This window comes from Meriones unguiculatus, chromosome 11 (genome assembly GCF_030254825.1).
Source record: "Meriones unguiculatus strain TT.TT164.6M chromosome 11, Bangor_MerUng_6.1, whole genome shotgun sequence".
NCBI classification, from domain to species: domain Eukaryota; kingdom Metazoa; phylum Chordata; class Mammalia; order Rodentia; family Muridae; genus Meriones; species Meriones unguiculatus.
This window is the reverse complement of record NC_083359.1, coordinates 39,782,488-39,798,288: the sequence shown is the minus strand read 5'-3', so window position 1 is coordinate 39,798,288 and position 15,801 is coordinate 39,782,488. Positions and strand designations below refer to the sequence as shown.

Genomic DNA, 15,801 nt, shown 5'->3' with positions numbered 1-15,801 from the left:
GCAGCATCAGGAAGGTTGAGAACCACTGGTCTCCAGCCTTCCCTCTCTACAGGATTCTGCCTTTGAATGGGAAGACAGGCCCAGAGAGGGCACAGTAGGGTGAGGAGGCACCTGTGACAGGCCGCCATCTGCTGGCAGAGACTCATACACCTCAGGGGAGCAAGTGTGCTCAGGCCTGATAGGGAAGGGCCCTACTTGAGGAACCTCTGGCTGGGACTGTTCTTGTGGTGGAATTCTGGGAGGGGGCTGTGGCACTGTGTAGGCTGGGTTAGCTAATGCACTTTCCGAGCAGCCAGGTTTGCCTCCTAACATGGCAGTCATTCCCCTGAGGCCAGGCAGGGTGGCTGTACTATCATTTTCTCTCCTTATATCCCTTCAGCTTTGGTGGATAAGAACAACCAGGTCTGAAACTCTGCGCCCCACCTCCAGCGACCCGATCCTCTTATAACAAGGCTTTACCCACTGGGGTTCCAGAGCTGCATAAATGAACAAGAATGTGGGTGCTACTGGCCGTCTAAACTATCTCAAGCACATGCACCAGGACAGTGTGTGGACACAGTCTGGTGCTGAGCAGTGTCCTGGGAGATCGTAGTGTTGCCTTTGCTGTCTTCATACACTGACAGGAGAGGCTACCCCCTACTTCTCGTCTTCAACCACATGTTCGTGGATAGTCATGCTCCTGGCACACCATACATGTACATTCCCAGAAGGCGAAAACTCTGTCTCCATCCAGCTTTCCATCAATTCTGAGAATGTCTGTAAACCCTCTGAGGGCTTTTATGATTTTTTCCCCCCAGAAGTTTGTAGCCAGTGTCAATATGGCTTATTTTTATTTTCCGTTCTCCTTGGCTTGGGCCTGAAGGAAATTTGCTCTTCATCCTGGGTCTCTGGACCCAGCCTCTCTGTAGGGTAAGTTCTAAGCAGGAGGAACTCACAAGTGTAGGTCATCCTGCTGGTTCCCCAGTTGCTCACTCAGGACAGGTCCCGCTGAGCTTAGGTCTCCCAGAGACTAGACCCACGGCAGAGCCTGCTCCCTCTGCAACCACATCTGCTTCTCATCCAGGCGCCTGTAAGCTGATGAAGTGCAGATGTGATCCCTTCCACAGAGTAACGCAGACAACAGGAAATTCTCAAGACCTGGACAGGGCTGGGAGGGTGTTTACTTCTTGGAATTTATGCCAGATGCACAAATCCCAGAACTCTTTAACACTGGAGTTGGAGCAGTCCAGTCCTTGGAGAGTGAAGTTGTCAGAGTTGTGTGCAGAGAATTTCAGGAATCTCGTGGGAGTTGAGATGGTCCTGGGCCGGGCGCAGCCACAGAGTACAGTGTGCATTTATAGAGAAGGCTCCTGGCCATTTCTTTTGCCCAGATTCTTGCAGAAGCTGCGGCCTGGCCCTCCCCATGTGTGGTACACAGCAACCTCAGCCCAGCAAGTTCAGCCTTAAAGGGGCCTCCTCCCAGAATCTCCCTGCCTGGCTGGGGCTGTGCCTTCAGCACAAGCTCTTCAGAGTCCCTGCTTGGTTCATTCTCAGGCAGCGGCCTAAACAGAGGGCATTTCAGTGATGTGATGAGATGTATGTCACATACAGGCCCAGCAACACCAATACCAGTCTCCAGCTGTGGTCTCCCAGTCAGCAAAAAGGGCCAGACACTAGCCTCAAGTATGCCCTCCCATTGTGAAAAGAAAATCCATGGCATACACCAGCCAGCTTTGTCTGTAGGCCAGTGACTACACTCATTTAGATTATTTTCCCAACACTGGATCCAGATTCAAACATTGCTTTCTAGACAATGCAGAAGAAGAGGGGCTATCCAGGGAAGTAGAGGCAGCCAAAAGGCCATGCCCCCCCCCCATCTAGCCCCAAACACAGGCCTTTGGAGGCAGTGAGGGCAAACTATTGTTTTGGTTTCTTTTTCATCTTTGTTTGTTTTTCAGACAGGGTTTCTCTGTGTAGCCTTGGCTGTCCTGGACTCGCTTTGTAGACCAGGCTCTCCTCGAGCTCACTGCAATCTGCCTGCCTAGGCTTCCCCTAGTGTTGTGATTACAGGTGTGAGCCACCACACACCCAGCTGTTGGGTTCATTTTTATAACCTTGACTGTCCTGAAACTCACTGTGTAGACCAGGCTGGCCTCAAACTCATAGAAATTCACCTGCCTCTGCCTCCTGAGTACTGGGTTCGAAGGAGTATATCACTGTGTATGGCTTTGTAAACATTTTTAAGAATGTAAGCACATAAACTAGGAACAGGGTTTTTTCTTTTGCTTTTTTGTTTGAGACAGTTTCTCTGTGTAACAGCCTGGCTGTCCTAGAACTCCCTCTGTAGACCACGCTGGCCTGAAACTCACCGAGATCCACCTGCCCGAGTGCTAGGATTAAAGGTGTGCACTGCCACCACCAGCAGCAGCTCAGGATTTTTTTTTTTTTTTTTTTTTTTTTAAGGATCTCATATATAACTACCAACTTGCTGTAGACATAGCTGCCCATGCCTCACACAGTGAGGAGGGCACTGGCAGGCCCTGTCTGTTCTGAAAGTTCTGCATAGCTCACTGGAGCTGTGCTGGGAGAGCCAAGCATTTCCTTCGGGATTTCAGATTTACCACTGGATGACATTTCTAGGACCAGCAAGAGACCATGGCATTGGTTGGTATCCCATAGGATCAGATGTGAGGCCCAGAGCTCCCTGTGGGGAGTTTACATTTAAAGAGTAGGCCTTACAGCTTGAGGCCCCGATATCAGCCTCTAACACTGACGTGTTATCTGTTCATAGCAGTCCCTGTGGGATGCTGCCCTGGCTGGGGTCGTGTGGCACTGAGCAGGTTGTTGCCACATAGCTGCCTCACAGCCACCATGAGTCATTTGAATTCCAAAGCCAGTGAGGACAGTGAGTCCACATGTTGGAAAGGTAATTCAACAATGTGTTACCCATGACTGGCCCCTCTTCGAGGTCCTAAGCTTCTTTGTTACAGCTCTTATATGTCCTGGAAATTGCAGACCAGAGTACGAGAAGCCCCAAGAGAGGCTGTGGAAGGATGAGGCTGAGGAGCCTCCAGTGGGGGAGGAGAGTGAGGAGCTTGCTGGGTTTGGGCTGTGATTTAGGCATACATGCTCTCCTCTCTCCTAGCACAGCACCTTGACTCCATGTTCCCATCATGTAACTGCAGTCAGGCCTGAGCCCCTACAAGCGGTAGCCAGCAGGTGTGTCACGGCTAAAATGTATACATCCTTGCCCTCCGGTTACCTGATACAGTTATCTATGAAGTCAGAGTTCTAGCAAGACTCAGACATGGTCAAAATAACCTGTGGACAGAACATGCTGGCTTGAAGGAAAGGACACCTCGATGGGTCAAATTTCAGCCGCAGACACCTACACACTAGTGGCCCCACCCCCTCCAGCCAGTGCCTGAGCTGAACTGCTTGGTGCTTTCCCTCCACTTCTGTTCAAACCAGGCAACATCTAGGTGCCCATGGAACAACTTGGCCCAACAGATGGAGAACCCTCTTCCTTCCTTCTTTCTGGGCAGGTCATTAGGAAAATGTTGAGGACAGTTGTACTACAGGCCCCACTCACCAGAACAGCAGCCAGCCTTGTGTGGGCAGCGGCCCTCCAAGCTCCTTAGTTCTGCCACATCTGTGTGGATGGGAAAGGACAGACCTGCCCCGTTTCCTGGAAGGAGGCTGCCGATGTGGCCAGGCTTTATCTGGGGAGGGGGGAGGAGCTACTGGAATGTGATGGGAGGGCCGAAGTAAATGCCTCTATATGGCTGCTCTTGTCAGCACATACTGAGGCCTCACGGCTGTTCATGTCTGTGTGTGTGTGTGTCTGAGTGTGTGTCTGTGTGTCTGTGTTGGGAGGGGCAAGAGAAGTTGACTAAGTGCAGGTGTGTGTGCATGCCTGCGAGTGCTAACACCGCTGTGGTCTTAGAATAAGAAAAACCTGCTCCGAGTTAGCTTAAGCAGAGGGGCACTGTGAGCTGAGTAAAATGGTTTCCTTTTTCATCCTCTATTTAGAATTTGTTCCAAGCTGTGTGTTTACAAAAGGCTTCTGTGTCTGAGGCAGGTGCTCTCTGGGAGATCCAGGCTCACAGTGGAATACCTCAAAATGAGGGACAAGGAAGGGTCCACTGTCCAGCCACACTGCTCCAGGCCCCTAGATTCAGTTAGGTTTGTAGACTCCCTCCATCCCACCTTCCCAAACACTAACTTCTGACTGTTTGGGAGAGGTGAGGTAAGGTTGTCTTGGCCCTTTCTTCCTGTAGGGTCCCTAACAACTGGGAATAGTTTAGGAAAACTCCATGGAGTCCCCTGCTCAGTTGTAAGCAAGAGGTTCTGTCTTTGTCCTGACTTGATGTGTGCTCACAAATAGGAAAAGCATTGTCTGCTGAGTAGACAGAGTAACACAAGGGTAGTTACAGAAAACCATCTGTCCCCTTTGTCACCCCCACAGGCCTTCAGGATCAGGAACACTATGTAAGACATGCCGGTGGTGGGGTGGGGACTCAGGATACCTCTGTCTCCCTCCGTCCTCTTGAGTGATGGGCATGTGGTGCCTAGTCTTCAGTCTGACTGTGAAGGCCATATAAAGTTCCACACAGGGCTCCCTGCTCTGTCAGATGCCGAAAAGGGACTAGTGGGCACCCTACGCTCTGGGTTGATGCTGAAAGCCCTCCTATTCTCTGTCCACAGTGAGACTGTCTGGGAGAACATGGCACGCATGTGTGTGAAGACTCAAAGGCTGGATGTCGCCAAGGTGTGCCTAGGAAACATGGGCCATGCGCGTGGGGCCCGAGCTTTGCGGGAAGCTGAGCGGGAGCCAGAACTGGAAGCCAGAGTGGCCATGCTGGCCATACAGCTGGGCATGCTGGTGAGTAATCCCACCCTCAGACCAACAGACATCACCCGGCAGCAGAGAAGAAGGTGTCCACTCCTGCTGCATTGCCAAGTTGAGCCTGCAGGGAAAAGAGCAGAGGTTGCTAAGTAGAGAACCCTCCTCAGCTAGAGTCTAGTAATAGGGCCAAGGAGATGGGGCAGGGAGGCTGGCAAATGGACAGGCAAAAGGGAGACAGAGGGCGTTCCTGTCAACTAGCCATCTAGCTACAATCCAGAAGTCCCTCAAAATAGCCTAAACCATTGGTCAGTTTCCTAATCTGTCTGGTCTCTGCTGGGCTACCTCCTCCCTCTTTCAGTCTCAGATCACTGCATACTTGCTTTCCCAGAGGAAAGATGGCTGACATGTTTCCCATGGTCAGAGGCTGCAGCCTTGATTCAGTGTGCAGGTGGGTACAAGGGACAGATCTCTGAGCAGGGAGTTGTGTGGACAGGCATTCTACCCACACATATGCTGCATGGCAGGAGCATCCCAGAGGGCTTCCTTATTCATAGGGGAGCACAGGATTTCCGCAGGACTCAACAAGGCCAGTGGGGCTATAGCAAGGTTGGACATTCCCTTGGCAATGTACAGGTCTCTAACAGGCAACTGGAATGTCACTTGGCTGTGTTGCCTTTCTTGACTACACATGGTGTCCATGTGTGTCTCAAGTGTGTGTTCCCAAAGCATGCTGTGCATCTTTGTCATGAGCTTGTGGGGGTGGCTATCGAACTATTCTAAGACATGAACTTCACCCACTATCAGCACCTTGTGACCATCATCCTTCTAGAACGGTCTTTTCTAAAACACCCGCACTGTGACTGATGAGTCATCTCTCTTCATCCCCAGGAGGAGGCTGAACAACTCTACAAGAAGTGCAAGCGCTACGACCTCCTGAACAAGTTCTACCAGGCCTCGGATCAGTGGCAGAAGGCTGTGGAGGTGGCAGAGCTGCACGACCGAGTCCACCTGCGCACCACCTACTACAACTATGCCAAGCACCTAGAGGCCAGCGCTGACTGTGGGATGGCCCTCAGTTAGTGAGTGGGACTTGGGCAGGGATGGATCCTGGCTGTTGCTGCCTTAGTTAGGTGGCCCTGGCAGTGCTCAAAGGAAGATCTGCCTCAGGACCGCCCATGTGGTCCTCCACAGGCACCGCTCAGGAGTCTGGGTGCTGTGGTAGTGGGGTGGAATGTTTGGCCCTCTGTGTGTCAGTCAGTGTGGTACATACCAGGCTTGGGGACCCCAGGGAAAAATGTGCCCCAGGGACACAACCACAGGGAACCCCATTCCAAAGCTGGGGTGAGCTGTGCCCACAGTCATGTCCATGATCTCTGAGGCGTGGCTAACACTGTGGCCCATATAACACAAAACATACAGCAGTGTACAGACCCCAGGGCTCAGGCCAGAGGTAGTGCTCTCAGGCTGCTACTGGCACTCTATGCTGTAGCCCCTGATCATGAAGCAAAATAGAACAGCTCCTTCCTCCACAGCTATGAGAAGTCAGACACCCACCGTTTTGAGGTACCCAGGATGCTCTCAGAAGACCTGCAGTCACTGGAGCTCTACATCAACAGGATGAAGGACAAGTAAGTATCCCAGACACATCCCTGTTGTGCAGCCTCACCATGAGGTCTGGCGGGAGGTGCGGGGGTTGTTCCACATCAGAGTGGGAAACATCCACCTGGTCCAAGTACTGGTCCTGGAAGAGAAAGACTCCAGGCCATGCATCTCCTGTGGGCTGTGGTGGTGCAGGGTGTCAGCTGCAGTGGGAGTGAGACCCTGAGCTTCAAGGGTTATCACACAGGACCCTATGGAGGTGGTGGGCCCAGTACCTCGAGAGCCAGGCAGAGATGGACACGGCATTGCGCTACTACGAGCTGGCACAGGACTACTTCTCCCTGGTCCGCATCCATTGCTTCCAGGGCAACATTCAGAAGGTGAGAGCAGGTGGGAGATAGAGCACTTGCCTGGCATGCTACAGTTTTAATTTTAAAAAGAAAAGCAGTTAAGAGTGCTTTTGTGGAGGACCAGAGTTGAGTTCCCAGCACCCATGTGGGGCAATTCAAAACCACCGGTGAACTCCAGTCCAGGGGATATGGTGCCTCCTTCTGGCCTCCATAGGCACTGCATTCATATTCTCAAACACATACGCACAAAAATAAAATATTTTTAAACTGTGTTAGCGCATCCTGTGGGAGTGGGCCTGTTTGGGTGGAGTGAGGCTGCAGGGTAGCGGTAAGACCTCAGTGTTCTGGGTCCTTCTAGGCGGCTGAAATAGCCAACGAGACTGGAGACTGGGCTGCCTCCTACCACCTTGCCCGGCAGTACGAGAGCCAGGATGAGGTAAAACAGGCAGTGCACTTCTATACGCGGGCACAGGCTTTCAACAATGCCATCCGTCTGTGCAAGGTACGTGCTTCCACCTGGGCACTAGGTAAATGATGCTCTGTCGTGCCACACCCTGCGCCAACTGGTCCTGGAAACCTGACTGGGGCGACAACAAAGCGAAGAAATGACAGAGACAAAGCTGGGTCTGGGTGAGCTGTGCTCTCTAATGGAGAGCACCTACTAGCAACCCAGAAACTCAGTGTGTTTGTTATGCACAGCACGAGGAGTTGGGGTTAGCTGGACTTGTTAAGAGGTCTGTGTAGGTAAGCAGCCTCAGGCTGTAAACATCTGGGGGTGGGGCCAGGAAGCGGAAACCAATACTTTATCTTGGCGGGGAGGAAGGGGTTGAGACATGGTTTTTCTGTGTAGCCCTGGCTGTCCTGGAACTCGCTCTGTAGACCAGGCTGGCCTCGAACTCACAGAGATGTGTCTGCCTCTGCCTCCCAAGTGCTGGGACTAAAGGTGTGTGCCACCACCCCTTGACGGCAACCAACACTTTCTAACCACACTGTCAACATCAGTACACAGACCAGGGAAAGGCTTTGCCTACTCCCTTGACCTGACCCAGCTTGCCATTTCTGTGGGTCTGAGGCATTGGGTTCCCAGTGATGGCCATGCCCAGTATTGGTGGCACATATTCACACAGGGCTCCTTCTCTCCCCACACCATTGCTGTTTTTAAAGTTTTATTAAGACTAGTTCACATACAAAGGTTGAGAGCCTGCGTTGTGGACATGCACACCCACTGCTGGTCTCCACACTCACTCCTGGCTCTTGTTGCCCTCCTCCATTCCCTGCTTCCCCAGACACCGTTACTCATATCTAGTGCCCCTGAACCAGTTTTGTTTCTGGAGTTACCCTTCTTGCAGCACTCTGTGAAATAGAACAAAAGAAGCATCAGAAAGCCCTAGCACACAGACTGGCGTAGTAAGGCCTGGTGCAAGTGAAAAATGAACTGGCAAGCTGGGAGCGGTGGCACATGCCTGTAATCCCAGCATTTGGGGAGGCAGAGGCAGGCAGATCTCCGTGAGTTTGAGGCCAGCCTATACTACAGAGTGAGTCCAGGGCAGCCAGGGCTACACAGAGAAACCCTGTCTGGCACAGATCAATACCAAACTGAAGGACCCCACACAGCCACATTCACAGATCTAAGTGGGTTTGGGGATGCCAGACAGAACTGCCTGCAGAGCCACACCTTCCTCCCTGCAGGAGAACGGCTTAGATGATCAACTCATGAACTTGGCCCTGCTGAGCTCCCCAGAGGACATGATCGAGGCAGCCCGTTATTATGAGGAGAAGGGCGAGCAGATGGACAGGGCTGTCATGCTATATCACAAGGTGAGTGTTTGGCCTCAATTGGGGACCTGCAGAGACTAGAGACACCTACCTTCCTGAAGCTCCAGGAAACCTGGCAAGGTGAATTCTTGGGACTTCAAGCAGCGACTAAGTTTCCACCATTGCCCATAGGCAGGACACTTTTCCAAGGCCCTGGAGTTGGCCTTCACCACCCAGCAGTTTGCAGCCCTACAACTCATAGCAGAGGACCTGGATGAGAAATCAGATCCTGCTCTCTTGGCCCGCTGCTCAGACTTCTGCATTGAACACAGACAGTTTGAGAAGGCTGTGGAGCTTCTGCTGGCTGCCAAGAAGGTACATGGATGGTGGGAGCTCTGGGTGGAAAACAGTTCTGCTACCTCTCTTTGGCTATAAAGTCTCAAGAATGCTCTGGCTGCAACTTGGGCTGGAAGTCAAGGGGGATCCTAGAAGTTCACCCAGCATATCAACACTGCTGCTATGAGGGCAGCCTTACCATCCACCCCACGTCTTCAGCTCTAACCAGGCAGTCAGTTCTGTACATGCATGCATGTGTGTGCATGTGTAAGTGATGAAAGGCATAGAACATAAAATTTCTGTGTTTGGAGCACTTGTTTTGTTTTCTAGATAGGGTCTCTCTAGCTGGCTTCAAAATCTTCCGCTCAAGAGATCCTTCTGCTAGAAGTAGCTAGAAACATACACACATGCACAGGAGACACCATGCCCAGCATAGGCTAGGGGTGTCAGTTGTTATTGTTGTTTTTGAGATATTGCCTATCTTTATAACCTAAAGACATGGCCTTGAACTCACCGTGTAGCTCAAGCTGGCCTCAAACTCACATTCCTGCCTCACACTCGCAAGTTTTAGGATGCACCACCACACCTGACTTTGAAGTATTTTTTAATGAAAACATAAACATTGTTGTTCCCCCCCCACACACACACACAGCAACTCTGTTATTCTTCTGAGAACTGGATGAGGGAAAGTCACATGTCAGAGTCTGTCCTTTAGCTTGGTCCTTTTTATGTCCAACTTAGCCATAGGCAGTAGCCAGCATGGAGTTGGGGCCTTGCTTCCTCTGAAGGGATGGCAAATGTGAAGGGAAATCCGGGCCCTCCCCACCGCTCAGTCACAGCCCTGCTTTGTCTCTCTGCTCCCTTGCAGTATCATGAGGCTCTGCAGCTATGCCTGGAACAGAACATGACCATCACCGAGGAGATGGCAGAGAAGATGACTGTGTCCAAGGACTCAAAGGACCTGTCTGAGGAGTCTCGGCGTGAGCTGCTAGAGCAGATTGCCAACTGCTGCATGCGCCAGGGCAACTATCACCTGGCCACTAAGAAGTACACGCAGGCTGGGAACAAGCTGAAGGTGAGTCTGTCTGGGCCAGTATATCTCAGCTGGGCCATGTGTTGGGCATTTGGGCACCACCTATATCTCTGAGTAGCCTGAGCAGGGAGCAGCCTTCCTAGCTAGGATGTTGAAGGACCGGAGAGTGTGACCCATAAAGGCTCTTGTAATGGTGCTTCTTAAGATAGAAACTCACAGCATTGGGTCCCATTAGCAAACTGGAACTGTATGGTCCTGGAGTTTTTCAAAACCTAACTTGCTCAGTTAAGCCCTTCCTGGTCCTTTCTCTGCCTAGGCCATGAGAGCACTGCTCAAATCTGGAGACACAGAAAAAATTGTGTTCTTTGCGGGGGTCTCAAGACAGAAGGAAATCTACATCATGGCTGCCAATTACCTGCAGTCCTTGGACTGGAGGAAGGAGCCAGAGATCATGAAGAATATCATCAGCTTCTACACAAAAGGGCGGGCCTTAGACCTCCTGGCTGGCTTCTATGATGCCTGTGCCCAGGTACAGACCTTCTTTAAGGTTCTAGAACGATTTCAGGGGGTTCATCAGAGGCCTTTAGGTCCTCATGGTTCTCTTCGGTACAGGTGGAAATTGATGAATACCAGAACTATGACAAGGCCCACGGGGCACTCACTGAGGCCTATAAGTGCCTGTCCAAAGCCAAGGCCAAGAGCCCCCTGGACCAGGAGACCAAGCTAGCCCAGCTACAGAGCAAGATGACACTAGTGAAGAGGTTCATCCAAGCCCGAAGGTATGTCCCCTAGAGGAACAGGTCAGGAGGATAATGGCAGGCTGGCCTGGGGGAACCTTCATATGTCCTCCAGGCCCTCTCTTTGCACTCCAAGATTCTCTACTCTCCTTCAGATGAGTTCAGGCTGACTTTAAGATATGTTTCCAACAGATATTCCTCAGATGATTCTTGAACAGTTAGGTAGGAATCACTGCAGCCTGTTATATCTGAGCCTCTCTCTGAAACTCCCTCAGAATCTTTATACCACTGAAACTAAGAAAAAGATTGAGCCAGGAGGAGTGAGCTTGAGTCAATAGTTATGTCTAAGGGGAGCCTTAGACCAGGTCAGGGGCTGTCTTAGCTATTTTTATATTGCTGTGAAGAGACACCATGACCAAGGCAACTTATAAAAGAAAGAATTTAACTGGGGGCTTGCTTACAGCTTCAGACTTAGTCCATGGTCATCACAGCAGGGAACATGGTAGCAGGCGGACAGGCATAGTGCGGGAGCAGGAGCTCAGAGCTTACATCTTATCTGTAAGTTGTAGGCAGAGAGACTGGGCCTGGTGTGGACTTTCAAAACCTCAACCTCCAACCAGGCCACATCTCCTAATCCTTCCCAAAACAGTGCCACCAATGAAAAACAAAAATTCAAATATATGAACCTGGGGGACATTCTCTTTGAGACCACTCCAGGGGCCAAGCAGGGTTTTCCCAGGTGAGAGATTCACTGTGCAGCAGACTGTAGCCAAGACTCTGGGATCACAGTATTTACCTCTTGGCATGTGTGGAGGAGGCCTGGGTGGTGACAAATTGTCTTTTTCAATTAAGGGTCAGGATACACATTTTTTTGTGATACTCCTGGTTCTTTTTAGATAATTCAGATTTTTAAAGAGCCCCTATATGGTCAGTGTGAGATGAGTTAGCATCTTTGAGCTCAGCTTCTGCCCAAGCACAGAAGTGCTTTTCTTGTCTGAGAAGTCTGTGTTTCAAACACATTTGAAACACCTACACAGTGGGTTCTTCTTAGAAAGGCAGCATACATGGGGCCAGGTGGAGTGGAGACCACATCTGATGGTCTGCCCAGCCTGACATGTAGGAGGTGGAAGAGGAACACCAGGAAGTGGTCGTCAGCCACAAGCAGAGCAAATGAACACAGGAGAGGATGTGAGGGACACGCTGAGCAGCCCTATAGGAGTCAGGGGTTGGAGAGGGCCAGGTGCCTGCTAGGAACTGCTGTTCAGATCTCCGTGTGTCAAAGCACAGGACCCAGCATGGAAGATGATAAGTGTATGTTAAGCGAATGGATTTATCAATGAACAAATTAACATAATTTATGGAAATCTGCTTCACATACGCACACACACACACACACACACACACACACACAGATACCATGTGGCCATTCCATAAAGCTGCTCCTACAGGATAGGCACCTATGCTAGCTTCTGGCATAAATGAGTGCTGTGGGTCAGGTTCAGGCATTGTCTACTACCTTGTTAGGACATACACAGAGGACCCCAAAGAGTCCATCAGGCAGTGTGAGCTGCTCCTAGAAGAGCCAGACCTGGACAGCACCATCCGTGTCGGAGACGTCTATGGCTTCCTGGTGGAACACCACGTACAGATGGAGGAATACCAAATGGTAAGGCCACCCTGCTTACCCCCGGTCCTGGTGCTCCAGAGCACAGGCCTGGTTGTTGGCAGAGACATTTACTCTTTCCTTTGAGGTGACAGGCTAACTGTTCTAGTTTGCTTTCTATCGCTTTGATAAACACCATGACCAAAAGCAACTTAAGACAGAAAGGGTTTATCTCACTGTACAATTCCTAGGTTATAGTCCATCACTGAGGGGAAGTGAGGGCCGGAACCTGAGAAAGCAAATGCCACTGCTTATTGGCTTGTTCCCCATAGCTAGCTAGCTTGCATGCTTGCGTTTTTTTGGGTTTGTTTGTTTGTTTGTTTGTTTGTTTGTTTGTTTTTTAACAGATCTTGCCTCAAGTTTATTTGTAAAAACAGCATAGGACATTGGCCATCTGTAAATATATAGTGTATAGGTCAGTGTGTCACACAAGTCTGTGTTCACATTAGCAGAAACCTTTCCTACAGAGCCTTCACAGGGACCTGGGTATCTTTGGGAGCCTGAGCGGGAGCTGAAGCCTTGGCCTTAGCTGGAGCTGAGGCCCCTGCCTTGGTTTGAACCTTGGGCTTTGGTTGGCAGAGCCTACAACCCTTGGCCGTGTAGCTTCGAATCCACTTCCCAAGCTTGGGATGAGCGATGAAAGCCAGACGGCTGAGTTTGCGGCTGGAGCCCTTTGGCATCTTGGGTTTAACGGCTGCAGGTTTCACAAGGGCCTTGATGGCCTCTGCTCGCGCACTCATTGTCTTTGCGTTGTTTGCCTGCATCTTCTTCAGGCCTTTCTTGTTGTGCTTCTTGGCAAAGTGCATATTCCTCAAGACCTTGGGGTCTACCCCCTAAAGAGATTTCTATCTTTGTGACCAGGGTTTCTTGATGCATTTCTGTGCCATTTGCGGGATTGGTTGTTCTTGGACTTGGCCATGTTTGCCCAGTAACCCGCGGCTCCCATAGCGTCTGGGACTGGAAGAGCGCTTGCTTGCTTTTCTTAAAGATTTATTTATTTTACAAATGAGTGCTCTGTATGCATGTACACCTTCATGCCAGAAGAGGGCATGCATGATCGAAGTATGGATGATTGCAAGCCACGATGTGGTTGCTGAGAATTAAACTCAGGACCTCTGGAAGAATATACAGTGTTCTTAAACGCTGAGCCATCTCTCCAGCCCCATAGCTTGCTTTCTTAGACCACCCAGGACCACCTCCCCCTGGGGTGGCGCTACTATCCAGTGGGCTGAGCCCTCCCCTATCAGCCGTTATTAATCAAGAAAATTCAGAGCTAGAGAGATAGTTCAGAGGTTTAGCTTGCTCTTGCGGTGGACCCTGTTCAATGCCCATGACCCACGTGGTGGCCCGTGACTATCTGTATGTAATCCAATTCCAGGGAATCCAACATCTGTCTGTGTACTGGGCACACGTATGATACACATGCGTATGTGCAGGCAAAATACATATAAATCTTGGGGAAACAAAATTTGTTTGGTTTTGGTTTTTTGCTGTTTTGTTTGTTTGTTTTGAGACAAGGTTTCTTTGTATAACTGTCCTATCTTTCCTGGAACTTGCTTTGTAGACCAGGCTGGCTTTGAACTCACAGAGATCCGCCTAACTCTTCCTCCTGAGTGCTAGGATTAAAGGCATGCACCACCATACCCAGCTTTGAAAAGGAAATGCCCACAGACTTGCCTACAAACTAATGTTCTGGGGCATTTTCTCAGTTGAGGTTCTCTTCCACGATGACCCTACCTTGTGTTAAGCTGACAATGAACCAGCACATTCACATTGTTCATCCTTCAGAAAGTGCTTACTAGACCCATGTCTTTTTAAATCAAGTTTTGCTGTTGGTAAGATAGGGTCTTGGGTAGTCTAGGCTGGCCTCGAACTATGTAACTCTCATCTTCCTACCTCCTCACCTAGTGCTGAGATGACAGGTGTGGACACCATGCTGTGTGTGCAGCACTGGAAACAGGCCGGAGTGCTCCTTCGTGCTGGGCACCCTACTCTACCAACTGAGCTACACGCCAGCCAGCTTTCATTTTACTAATGAATAATGACAGTGCCCTATGTAAAAGTGACTAGCTCTTTGCCAGCCCCTGCATGACCATTTTTCATTGTTAGCCCCCTGTGGCTGTACAATGTACCAGATGAGTCAGCTAATTCATAGTGGCTGGTGCTGAGCATGTCATATACTTGTCTTTTGTAAAGTGTTCCAGACGTTTCCATCATCCATTTGGTTCTTTCATCTTCTAACTACATTTCCTGTAACAGACATGATTTGTTTCTTTTCTTTCCTTCCAGAATTCCAATTGCGTGCATATCTTGTCCCTGGACTCAAAGAGTTGTGGCCAAAATCTGCTTCCTTTTGAGCTGTTATTGTTGCTGTTCAGTTTTTCCTTCTCTTAAGGACTACTCTGATATTGAGCACACGCAAATTTGTCACATCAAATTTGGTCATTTTATTCTGACTTGGCATCTTCCAGACTGGCCCAGCTGTGTCAAGATAGACACTCCCTTGCCTCACCCCCCCCCCCCCCACCTCATCTGTTCTTTACCATTCTTTCCAGCATTCCTTCTTCCTTTAATCCTGCTGCTGCTGAGACTTCAGCTCTTAAGCTTCTGCAGCTCTTGGCTGTGTCCTCAGCATATCCTTTGAATTTTTGTCTCCTATGCCCACCAGCACAGATAGGCAACTTCTCAATGCCTAGGGCATCATTTTCCCGACCCTTTGGGCCCATGTTCATCTGGCGGTTTATGGTTTGGTGTCAGAGCTGGGCGAGCAGCACCATCTAGCCTTATGTTTCTTTTTTATGACCTTTACAGATATAGTCATTTTCCTATTATATCTGTCCAATAAATGCATTCTAAAAGTTGTCATACTTAATACTAAGAGCTAGCCAGTTATGTAGCACAGGTATATAGTCCTAGCATTCAGGAGGCAGAGGCAGGAAGATTTCTACAAGTTCTAGGCCAGCCTAGTGTACTTAGGGAGTTCCAGGGCAGCCAGGGCCACACAGTTGAACCCTTTTAAAAAAAAAAAATATATATATATATATATATATATATATATATATATATATGTGTGTGTGTGTATATGTATATATAAATATATATGTATATATGTTTGTATGTATATATATGCAGCTAGAAATAGTATCTAACGATTATTCTGTTTAAACTTTTTTAAAACAGATAAGAATTTTGTTCATGTTCTAGGGGTAAGCCCTGGAAGCCACCTAAGTCCTCCTTCCCTCCCCTTTTGGAGATGTTCCTTGCAGATGAACGTGTATATGCGGGTATAGAGAGTATGAAGATACTGCTCCACAGGAAGCTGGGCCTGTCCTGCTCAGCCCCCTTATTCTCTAGGCCAGCCTGTGAAAAGCCAGAAGAAACCCCAAAGGAAAATCACTGATGGGTCCACAGTTTGGAGGCCTAATATCAGGGACTACTCAATCAAGAGTCATAGGCCAAGTGAACCAGGTTAAATCAGATACTTGAACAAAAGAAACTAA

At 49.7% G+C, this 15,801-nt stretch overlaps 1 protein-coding gene across 2 annotated transcripts in view; it reads left to right on the top strand.

The window, feature by feature from the left end:
* Ift140 (intraflagellar transport 140) overlaps positions 1–15,801 on the top strand; it is an 88,082-nt gene that overhangs the window by 70,783 nt on the left and 1,498 nt on the right. For both annotated transcript variants that reach the window (XM_021637145.2, XM_021637146.2), the window contains 11 exons: positions 4,687–4,864; positions 5,717–5,907; positions 6,361–6,456; positions 6,675–6,807; positions 7,136–7,279; positions 8,467–8,595; positions 8,725–8,907; positions 9,737–9,943; positions 10,218–10,430; positions 10,514–10,680; positions 12,163–12,304. In XM_021637145.2, the coding sequence (XP_021492820.1) occupies positions 4,687–4,864; positions 5,717–5,907; positions 6,361–6,456; positions 6,675–6,807; positions 7,136–7,279; positions 8,467–8,595; positions 8,725–8,907; positions 9,737–9,943; positions 10,218–10,430; positions 10,514–10,680; positions 12,163–12,304 (1,783 nt within the window). The remainder of the gene's footprint in view (positions 1–4,686; positions 4,865–5,716; positions 5,908–6,360; positions 6,457–6,674; positions 6,808–7,135; positions 7,280–8,466; positions 8,596–8,724; positions 8,908–9,736; positions 9,944–10,217; positions 10,431–10,513; positions 10,681–12,162; positions 12,305–15,801) is intronic.